We start from the raw sequence: 11,016 nt of genomic DNA, 5'->3' as shown, positions 1-11,016 counted from the left end.
CATCCCTGTGAGGTGATTCATAACATCAGTGTCACTGTTGGGTGTGGAAGTGTGAAGACCCTCCCCCATGAACTGGCGAACAGGAGTACAACCTTGGCCTTGAGACGACCTCGTACCCCTTCCACTGTCAGTAGCATACCGGGAATCCCCCACCCCCCCACTGTCTCTGGTGACACAGCCACTGTCAGTGAATTGAACACCTCCCCTTCTTGACAGAACAGGACTGGCACAAGCCTCCATCTCACTAATAATCCTGAAGTTATCCATGACATATACTGTAAATCACTTGCGTTGTGTTAAACACACTCAACAATGTTCAGACCGTCCAGAGCATCCGCGGCGACCGACTTTGAGTCGATCTTGAAGATCCAGAAGGTCACGGCACCAGTGTAACGGATACCACTTGGTAGGCAAGGATGAGACCAGGAACCACGTTTGACAGTTTATTCTGTAGGAAACAGACAAATAACACAATATTTGTCTTTGGATGGGCACTGCATATCTATCATCAGACGTTCCTCAGCAGAACAGGAATCCACTCTTTTATTTTAGCCTGACCAATAACAGAAACCTCTATCTAATACTGTTTCCCTGACCAATAACAGAAACTTCTATCTAATAGTGTTTTTTTATATACTCTTAAATAGAGTAGTTAAGTAACAATGCCATTTCAGCATACTGGACTCAACATTGAGTTTACAGAAAAGCTACCAGCCAGAACATTCAATGAAAACAACTGTTATACAATTGGTACATTATATATTGCACATACCTGTAGGAAACAGACAAATAACACAATATTTGTCTTTGGATGGGCACTGCATATCTATCATCAGACGTTCTGTGTGCAACACAAAACAAAAAGTACATTCATTTCATTTTCGCGGAAAAAGAACAACACTGAATGACGTCATCACTAGTCCCAATGTGATGAAACAAAAGACGTTTACAAAAGGGTTGATTGCACTCAGAATGATATCCTCATAATGACCCAACGTCATAAAATAATTAAGCACTGTGTGCTTCAATTTACATCTGAAATGAACTGTTTTTCATAGCAAAATCATAAAAATACATCACTGTGTTTTAAGAGCACCGCTTACCCTCAGCAGAACAGGAATCCACTGAGGCAGCTACGGCAACACCACTAGGACATACAGTGCGATATGCAGTGCACCAGAATACCACAGTATAAACATTAGTTTGAACCAACAAATATTGGCTGGTGCTGCTCAATAGTGGACAAATTCTAAATTAACTTTTAACTCTGTTACATATGTAAACGTGACAGTTACATGAGTAATTTAATGCATATGCAACATCAAAACTATGCACAGCATAGTTTTGATTATGCCATGTTGTCTGCTTTAAGTTTTACCCTTATTTTTGTCAATAAACCTGCTGACTAAGATAGAACGGTCTCAGAACGGAGTCCTGATGAAGGGAAGGTGTTTATACTTACTGCCAAGTAAAGTTATACACTCTACTTCATACATGGGCAACCGATGACCCGCTTTAATTACTTCAGTCTATATAAACATGTTTAATTTCAGGATTCCTGCTTTTGTGTGACATAGAATGTCAAAGTACGGCATTTATTTAGGGAAAAAGATAAGATACGGAGATAGGAGGTGTCTGTCAGACAGTAGATGCAATGTGTGGACATATAGTGACCCTCTACAATGTAGCATGTAGAGTCTACATCCCCCCTGTACGTAACGAGGGCGGCACAACTTGATTGTATTACCTTAATAAACATTGTCATAAATCAGTGGTTCTCAAACTTTTTCATGTCAAGGACCCCCAAATTGACACTTATTAGCCCGCGGACCCCCATTTGAAAAGATAAGCCAGGGACCACAACAAGAGAAGGTTTTTACGGCTCTCTAGCAGTGATTCTCAACAATTTTGATTTCAAGGACCCCCAGTTTGACATGCATTAGGGCTACAGACCCCCATTTAATGGCATTTATACCTCTGGGACCCCAATTCATATTGTAAAATCAATGTTAATCTAACTCTGAGAGTGTACAAATGGAACCAGATGGACCCGTTAGGGTCCATTTGGTTCCATTTGTACACTCTCAGAGTTACAGACCCATAAGGGTCCATTTGGTTCCTGTCCAACATTTAGCTGGGGACCCCCTGGAACCCCCTGAAGTACCCCTGGGGGTCCCCGGACCCCACTTTGAGAACCAATGTCATAAATACTATATGCTTCTAGTCGCTATAGTTTAAAGTCTTCTTTCGATCACCATGATATGTGTTTTGGTAAATCATGGTCCCATTTATTTTAAAATTGATGATAAAGTAGCTTATGCTGTAGGAGGGGCGTGGCTAACATTGTGATGCTTTGATTGACGAGCTAATCAATAGCATTGATTCCTCACCCAACCATATGGTCCCAACCAATAGCATTAATTTCCTAGTCCATAGGATATAGAAAGATGGCGGATTTGAAATTGCTGAAAATAGGCTTCATTTACGGACAAGTCTACGCGCGTAACTTTGTCCATATACTGTTTTACTGTCTATGGTTTGTGGACGTGTTGTTTCTGGTTTGACACGGAGATCGACCTCTCTAACTGCTCAGTGGTAAACAAAAAAAAAAGTATTAAAGGAGGAGTTCACCCAAAAAAATACTTATTTTCTATCAATTACACACCCCATGAAGCCTTGATTTCATGGATTTATTTTTGTTTATGTGGCATTCCTAAGACAATAATTTGATGACCGTGTGTATTTCCGGTAGGAGACACAAATAATCTACTTTGTGTCTCCTACCGGATACATTAGCCGGTAGGAGACGGGAATCAAATTATTAGCTTAGGAATGCAACAAAAAACGAAAAGAATCCATGGATTCAAGGCTTATAGGGTGTGCAATTGATAGAAAAAAAGTCATTTTTTGGGTGAGCTCCTCCTTTAACTTGAGCAGGAGACCCACAGGGTTCAAATCCAGGGTAGTATAGTATAGTAGCTCTACTTTCATTGATCCCTGTGGTGATATTTTATTTGCTCATTTGACCCACACGTTTACCTCCAGTAATAGGGTCTGTATATATTATATATTTATCATGTCCTGTGGTTTATATATTATATATTTATCATGTCCTGTGGTTTATAGCTGTTGATTTATTCCTCAATAAAATAAAAACCCACAGCAGCTCAGACTGATGTGGAGGTCACGGAGGTCAAGCAGGGAGGTCATAGGTCATATAAAGCAGCTGCTCTTCCATATGTCATGAAGAAAACCATCATAGCTCTGTGTGTAGTGTTTGTTTGTTTGTTCACACTTCAGGGATGCCAGGTGGGGAAACGTTCAGGAAGAAAGCGTGGCACGAGTGTCGTGCTACGAGCTTGTAGATCTGCTATTTTTGAAACATTGTGAAACATGTGTGCAAATCTTTGGATGTATGTATTCTTTTAAAGCGAACATTTTTAACTCCGGGGGGGGGGGGCAACAACATATGTATGTTCCTTTTCAATTATCTTGGTTTTCATCTCTATTCTCTTGGTGGATCATACATGTGTTCAGTGAGTAAAACATGGTCCATCACAGGGTGAATACATTGTAGGGGAAAAAAGTTTGAAGTATTCCTTTAACCCATTAAGACCGGGAACGCAGCTGTGTCATTTTAAGATTTATTTGGGCTATTCAGCTTGTGGATCTGCTTTTTTGAAAAAAATAAATTGTTAAAATTTGTGTAAATATATATATATATATATATATATATATATATATATATATATATATATATACATACATACATACATACATACATACATACATACATACATACATACATACATTTGCAACTCAAATGTTTGCTTCTGGGGGTCCCTGGAACAACATATTCTGAGATGGGGGGGGGGGGCAGAGATTTTTTTTTTAACAGTTAGGATTTAGAAGACATTTGTAAAATCCCCAGAAGCAAAAGATTATAGTTAAGTTTCGCTTTAAAAAAATAAATTCACAATTTTTCAAAACATAGCAGATCTACAAGCTCATAGCACGGCAATGAGCTTGTAGATCTGTTTTTTTTTTAATAGCCCAAAGAAATCTAAAAATGACACAGATGCGTTCCCGGTTTGAATGGGATAACAAATTAAATCACTTATATTTTATGGACACTTTATGGAACGTAAGTCCACTTCAAGCATACGGAAGCATAACCGATATGACCTCGGACAATTCCCTGACTTTTCCCTGTAAAGGCACCCCCCCCCGTTGTCGTGCCTGATTCGCCTCTTTATCTCCACTGAAAGGCCACCCAGGTGTGAAGTGACACCATTTCACACCAGGCAAATGTCCCCCTCTCTGGGTCAATCCACACATCTCCGTTCGCGACCGTTCCGCGTCCGTTTCATTCGCCAGAAGTTCCATCCACTCCCATGTTAAAAAAAAACGGGGCCGTACGGTCCCGTTTTTTTTTTAACATGGGAGTGGATGGGACTTCTGTCGAACGGAACCGACGCGGAACGGACGCCGTACGGTCGCGAATGGACATGTGTGGATTGACCCTCTCCGGGACGAGGCTTTGGACTTCCCACTGAAGTGCTAATCTTTGAAAGCGTAAGATGTAACATCTACAGATGTGCCGTTCCAGAACTTCACAGGCCCTGCCGTCGGCAATTCATTGGCAAATCAGCAGTGGTTTTCAACCAGTGGTCCTTGAGGGGGTACCAGGGGGTCCCCAGCTAAATTAGTTAACATAGCGTCACAATCATTTTTAACCACTTAGCTTTGGCTATTCAAAAATAGCAGATATACAAGCACATTTTTGTAAAAACTTGAAAAAGTGTGCATATCTTTGAACATATGTATTTTTTATAAGCAAAAGAAATTAACTCAAATGTTTGCTCCTGGGGGTCCCTGGCACAACATTTTCCGATGGGGGTCCGCGGCCAAATGTATATCAATTTAGGGGTCCCTGGCATGAAACAGGTTGAAAACCACTGCTGTAAAGGCACCCCCCCCGTTGTCGTGCCTGATTCGCCTCTTTATCTCCACTGAAAGGCCACCCAGGTGTGAAGTGACACCATTTCACACCAGGCAAATGTCCCCCTCTCTCCGGGACAAGGCTTTGGACTTCTCACTGGAGTGTAAGATGTAACCTCTACAGATGTGCCGCTCCAGAACTTCACAGGCCCTGCCTCGGCAATTCATTGGCAAATCAGTGAGAAATCCACACCTTTTCATGGAGAAAGTGGGACATTTGCCAGGTGTGAAATGGTGGTAGGTGTGAAATAGTGTAAATTCAAACAAAGGCTAATCAGGCGCCTATTTGGGGGGGGGGGGGGGGGTGGGGGGTTTCAGGGGACTTTCAGGGAAAGATCAGGAAAGTTCTCAAATGGCACGTTTGAAGATCAACTTTTCCGTGTGTCAAGGACCCCCAAAATGATATGTATGTGGCCGCGGACCCCCACCTGAAAACATGTTGTGCCAGGGACCCCCAGAAGCGAAGATTTGTGTCGTTGTTCGCCTTTTAAAAAAAAGATGTAGAGGTGTGCACACATTTTCAAGATTTATTCGAAAATAGCCAAAGTATACAATAATGGTTACAGCGGTTAAAATGCTTGTGACGCTATATTAACTTATTTAGCATGGGGACCCCCTGGTACCCTGCCAAGGACCCCTGGGGGTCCCCGTACCCCCACTTTTGAGAACCAATGCTGCATACGTTGTTTCCCCTTCAATAACCCAGAAGCCCAGTCCCTTTAAAGCCCTCCTCGGGCATTCCAACTTGATACACGTCGTCCATCGCTGCGTAATCCGCCACGGGTTCGTCGGCCGTCAGAACGATGGTGCTGTTGGGCGTGACGCCGAGGCTGCCCAGCGTGGCCAGGTCGTCCGTGAGGCGCCGTCCTTTGATCGTCAGGTTCTGGTCGAACGTAGCCACGGAGAACGCGCTCATGATCTGTATCTTCAGCTCCCTCAGCGTCTGACTGGCCGAGATGGTGAGCTTTTTCTCCTCCGGCTTTTTCCTGTTCCTCATGCTTCTTCTCGGCGTCTTGGCGGCGTTGTTGTTGTTGTTGTTGTTGTTGTTGTTGTTGGCTGAAACGTAGGGGGCGGGACCTGTTGGCGCGACGCTGGTAGCGCCGTTGTTAAGTTTCAGCCGTTTCACCATGTCCAAATCTACGTCTTCGGTTTCCAGCTTCTCTGGGGAGTCGTCGTCCATTTTCGGGGAGCCGTCCCTCTTCGGGGACGGGTCCCTCTCCTCCTCCGCGTCTGAGCCGCTGCCGTTCTGCTCCGCGGCGTTGGGCTCAGAGGAAGCGGCCTCCTCCTCCTCCTCCTGTCGCGTCATCTTGACCTTGTGGACGTAGACGGTCGCCTGGGCGTACTCCCGCTGGTCCCTCTGCCTCTGGACCAGGAAGCCCTCGCGACACTCGTGGCACAGCTCAGGCCGCGTGCTGTACTGCGGTGGGGTGGTGGCCCCCCGTCGCGAGCGGTGGATGGAGATGGTCTGGTCCACGGCGAAGAGCCTGTTTACCGCCTCCCACTCGTTGGGCCACAGCAGGGCGATGTTCTGGGCGTCTCCGTTGACCAGGGCTTCGTAGGTGAACATGAAGCCGCCGTGGGGACACAGCAGCGGGACGTTGTCCACGCTGGACACCGGCGGAGACTTCGTGGGCTTTCTTATGAACTTCCGCCACTCGTCCACGAAACACAGAGGGATTACATACAGCACGTCCGTTCCGCCGCGAGTCCAGCCGGAGAGCTTGGGCCGGTTCTTCTCCTTGAACAGGTTGATCAGTTGGTTTTTCTGCATGGTGGCCGTCAGCTTCTCCTCGTGCTCCAGCCTGAAGCACTGGGAGCAGGCCTGCTGCCGCTGGCCGAACTCCGGAGCTCTGGGGAAGTAAGCCCTCAGCGTGGACCAGACGTCCGGTGGCACCAGCCTCCGTTCGGTGGTCAGGGTGCTCAGAGTCCCGTGGCCGCACAGGATGTCTTCGTTGAACGACGTCCTCATCTCTTCCTCGTAGTTGTTGTTGCCTTCCGGGAGGTGCGGGCCGTACTCTTTGCCGTTGGCGTTGTTGGGGCAGTTCATCTCCTGCTCGTCCTCCTCTTCCAGCTGCTTGAGAGCCAGCAACCGCCAGCCTTTCAGGGACTGCTTTCCTACCCAGAAACCCTCACCGCAGCTGGGTGTGCCTTTGACCAGCCTTGCCACTTCCTGGTAGTCCTCCTGGAGCTGGTTCTTCAGCCGCTGCACCCTGCAGCACTCCACCACACACTCCTCACAAAGGGACGAGGCGTTCAGCCGGGGCCCTCCACCGTAGCGATCGTAAAGCACCCGGGCCGCCTGCAGGGAAACCCTCTTGGCCTCGCACACTTTGTTGGGGTGCAACTTGCGGTGAGAGCACAGCAAGAGGGAGTTGTCGATCTCTGTGGTTTTGGCGGATTCGTCCAGCCACGCCTTCAACCAATCCACGGGAACAAACTCGTACGGCTGGCCTTCCACCGCGGGCAGGTGGTCGTAGATCTCCTTCACCTCCTTCCACTTGTCCATGTTCTGCTTCCTCTTGTCGGCCATCTTGACGCACTGCTCCTCGAACTCGTGGTTGTCTCGGTCCACCAGTCGCTGCAGGAACGCCGGCACCACAGCGTCGGTCCGAGATGACGGGTCTGTGATGTTCTGCTCCTCCTGGACCTTGTAGACCAGCATGTAGGCGTTCCTGGAGCTGTGGTGGCCTTTATTGCACCGGGGTTTACGTGTGTGCTGGGACGTAAGGTCCTCCTCCACGCCCAGATGGAGCGCCTTGCCCTCCATCTTCTCGATCTCCTCGTCGTTGAAGTTGTACCACTCTCCGGTGCGCGCGTCCTTCACGTGGGCGATGTAGTGGCCCGAGTAGGCGGTCACCCCGCGGTGGATCAGCACGGTGCTCAGCTCGTACAAACACTTCCGGTCTTCTTTCCCCTCCAGATAAGGCCCCATGTCCAGCAGCTCCGGGAAGGTGATGTACGAGTTGAGCTTCTTCTTGTGGCCTGTCTGTCGGTCAAAGACGAAGCGCATGAGCTGCAGGTTGAGGATGGGCGGCAGGCTGTGGAGTTTGATGCGCCGGGCGGCGTTCTGCTTGCCCTGACAGCTCTCGCAGAAGTATCGATTGTCCCCGTCCAGCTTCTCCTCCCGGAGGAACTCGCTCACACACTCGCCGAGGTTCTTGAGGCCTTGGATGTTGAGCTCCAGCTCGTAGAAGGTGGACGGCAGCGGCGAGACGCGGCCGCACCGGTTGCACACGGTAACGTAGGAGAACTCGCCGCAGAACTGGTTCTGGATGACCTTCTGCAGGCCGGGGTCCGTCTGCTTGGCCAGAGAGTCCTCCAGCAGGGTCAGGAAGAGCTTGGAGAACTCCTGGGCGTCCTGCTGTAGCCCCGTGTCCAGTCCCAGAGCCTTGACCAGGCCTGACGGGTCGATGTAGCGTCGGCTGCTGTTCTGCAACAGCGCGAACAGATACTGGAGGTGTTCCGAGATGGACTGGGGCTCGTAGACCGAGCCGGCGTCGTCATTGTGCTCCTGCGCTCGAGCGCTGTGGCATCGGTAGAGGCTCCGGCGCAGCTCCAGGTTGTGGAACCACACCTGCAGGAAGGCGTTGACGTAGCACGTGGCGCCCAGATTGGTCAGGCCCACGAAGGCGTTCTTGTCCCGGCGCTCCCAGTTCGGGTCGCCGATGTAGTCGTCGATTTCCCCCAGCCACAGCTGCTCGCCGATCCCCACCAGACAGTTGGGGTTTCCCCTGCAATTCTTCCGGCAGACTCCTCTCCTGCAGGCCGCCGTGTTCACGCGATACGCCAGCTCCACGTGTTCCTCTCCGACGTCCTCCGGCGTCACGTCGTTGACCCAGTTCCACGCCGCTTTGTCCAGCTGTACTGCTGCTCGCGGCGCCATGGATCCTCGAGACTAAAACCCTAAATATGGGCGAGCGGTCGTTAACGGTTACGGTTGGTTTTTCTGACGTCCTGCTTTCAGTTCTTTTGGCCAACAGGCTAAACTACGATTAGCGAATTCAGCTAAATTATCACGAACGTACTGCAGCCCCGATCTGCTTTTATTTCCGAACTGGCTCTTGTAAATCACTTGATCGTCTGCTAATTGCCTGAATTGCAATTGTAATTGTAATCAAATGTGCGCGATTATGGGCTCCTTCATCCAGGTGAAACCGGGCATCTACAGGTTTAGATTCTATGGATGTAGCCGTTAGTCTTTACAGTGTAGGCCTATACGCCTTAAGTGATCATTAACCTTTCACAGGCCTGGCTTTAAAGGTGTGTTGCTCCGATGCTCACTTTGCACTATGATGTCACTATGATGTCACAATGACAGCCAGACTAGAAGTTATTGTGGATCTGACTGCTATCCATTCACAACGTATACAATGTAGGCGTGAACCTAAAGTCAATCAATCAAGTCAATCAGTAATCAATGAAGTCGGTATCCTATCACAGCTCTGCTTTTAAGCAGAGCTGCTCTGATCCTGTGTTGCTGTCATGGCAGTTTCCCCCAAATATGGATGTGTGTGTGTGTGTGTGTGTGTGTGTGTGTGTGTGTGTGTGTGTGTGTGTGTGTGTGTGTGTGTGTGTGTGTGTGTGTGTGTGTGTGTGTGTGTGTGTGTGTGTGTGTGTGTGTGTGTGTGTCTGAGCAGGAGGACAGTGGAATGGTGAGGATGAAAGGAGGTGAAGATGGTACATACTGTACGTGTCTCATTTATGTCCATCAGACCTCACTGTGAATTCAAAACCTGATTTACGCTCCATCTCACCACGGTGTCACTCGCCCGCCACACAAATGAGCCGATCTACAAGCCCACACCAACGCACCGCATGTGTAACGGATGGTGAGCTTGTAGCTCTGCTGTTTCCCATCTGCGTGATAGCATGGTTGAAACAGGCTTTGCAGAGCGTAGCGCGGCATGTTGACATTAGAGCAGGATGAAGGAAGAAGGGCTAGCGGGCACGGTCATGGTGTCTATCTGTTGTGTTTATCTGTGTTTAGAGAAGACCCCCCATGATGTGTTTAACCCCCCCCTTCTATGTTGTGTTTATCTGTGTTTAGAGAAGACCCCCCATGATGTGTTTAACCCCCCCCTTCTATGTTGTGTTTATCTGTGTTTAGAGAAGACCCCCCATGATGTGTTTAACCCCCCCCCTTCTATGTTGTGTTTATCTGTGTTTAGAGGAAGCCCCCTGTGGGGGGGGGGGGGGTGATGCTGGTGGGTGGTCTACAGGTGCTCTGATACTTATCATTTATGTATTGCGTTGTTGTCGGGCAGAAACCTCGTCCAGGGCTGCTATCATTGGACTGTCAGAAATACAGGAGATTGGTTGGGGGCGTGGCTAGCGGGGGGGTCTGGGGGTCCTCCCCCCGATTTCTTTTAACAGAGTAGATGTCATTTCCTGTGTTTTGGTGAATTTTGTGAGTTTGATACTTTTATTAGGCTGGCTTTACTAGCATTGGAAAATAATGGGTATGGGTACTCTCTCTCTCTCTCTCTCTCTCTCTCTCTCTCTCTCTCTCTCTCTCTCTCTCTCTCTCTCTCTCTCTCTCTTGGTAGCCACCCTGTAAAGGACGTTTTAATGTCAGTCTTATGTTTTTCTTTGGTAAATGAACATCCTACTTGATCAATCACACTAAAGCATCAAAAGTAGCAGATCTACAAGCTCGCAAAGCGTCTCGAAACAAGTTTAGAAACGCTGCCTCGATCTTGTAGATCTGCTACGTTTGATATTTTTTATCATTTGAACCCTGAACAGTAACAGTTTTGAACACCTGACGGACCATGTGTTTAGTTTTCCCTCCTGCTCCTTCCTCTGGATGAATACACAGTTTGTAGAAACACAGCAATCAAGAAAAAACTATAATAACAACAATTATTATTATAATCATATGATCCAAACAATTAATTATACGTCATTGTTTCAGTACAGATGACTGAATGTGCCTTTCCATGCAGAACAATAGAATATACACCAACAACTACCATTACATGTCATTAACCCTTTAAGCCCTGAAGAAGCATCTGT

General features: G+C 47.9%; 1 protein-coding gene across 1 annotated transcript; it reads right to left on the bottom strand.

The window, feature by feature from the left end:
* Positions 1-5,695: 5,695 nt before the first annotated feature.
* Positions 5,696-8,884, bottom strand: LOC311054310 (ubiquitin carboxyl-terminal hydrolase 48-like; the record flags this gene model as incomplete). Its single annotated transcript, XM_084070183.1, has 1 exon — positions 5,696-8,884. One exon carries the CDS (start codon positions 8,882-8,884, stop codon positions 5,696-5,698), a length of 3,189 nt encoding a protein of 1,062 aa, XP_083926309.1.
* Between the last annotated feature and the right edge of the window lie 2,132 nt (positions 8,885-11,016).

The sequence above is a fragment of the Gymnoscopelus microlampas genome (assembly GCF_963454915.1).
Source record: "Gymnoscopelus microlampas genome assembly, chromosome: 10".
Classification (NCBI taxonomy): domain Eukaryota; kingdom Metazoa; phylum Chordata; class Actinopteri; order Myctophiformes; family Myctophidae; genus Gymnoscopelus; species Gymnoscopelus microlampas.
The sequence above is the reverse complement of the archived record's forward strand: the minus strand, read 5'-3'. Positions and strand labels throughout refer to the sequence as shown.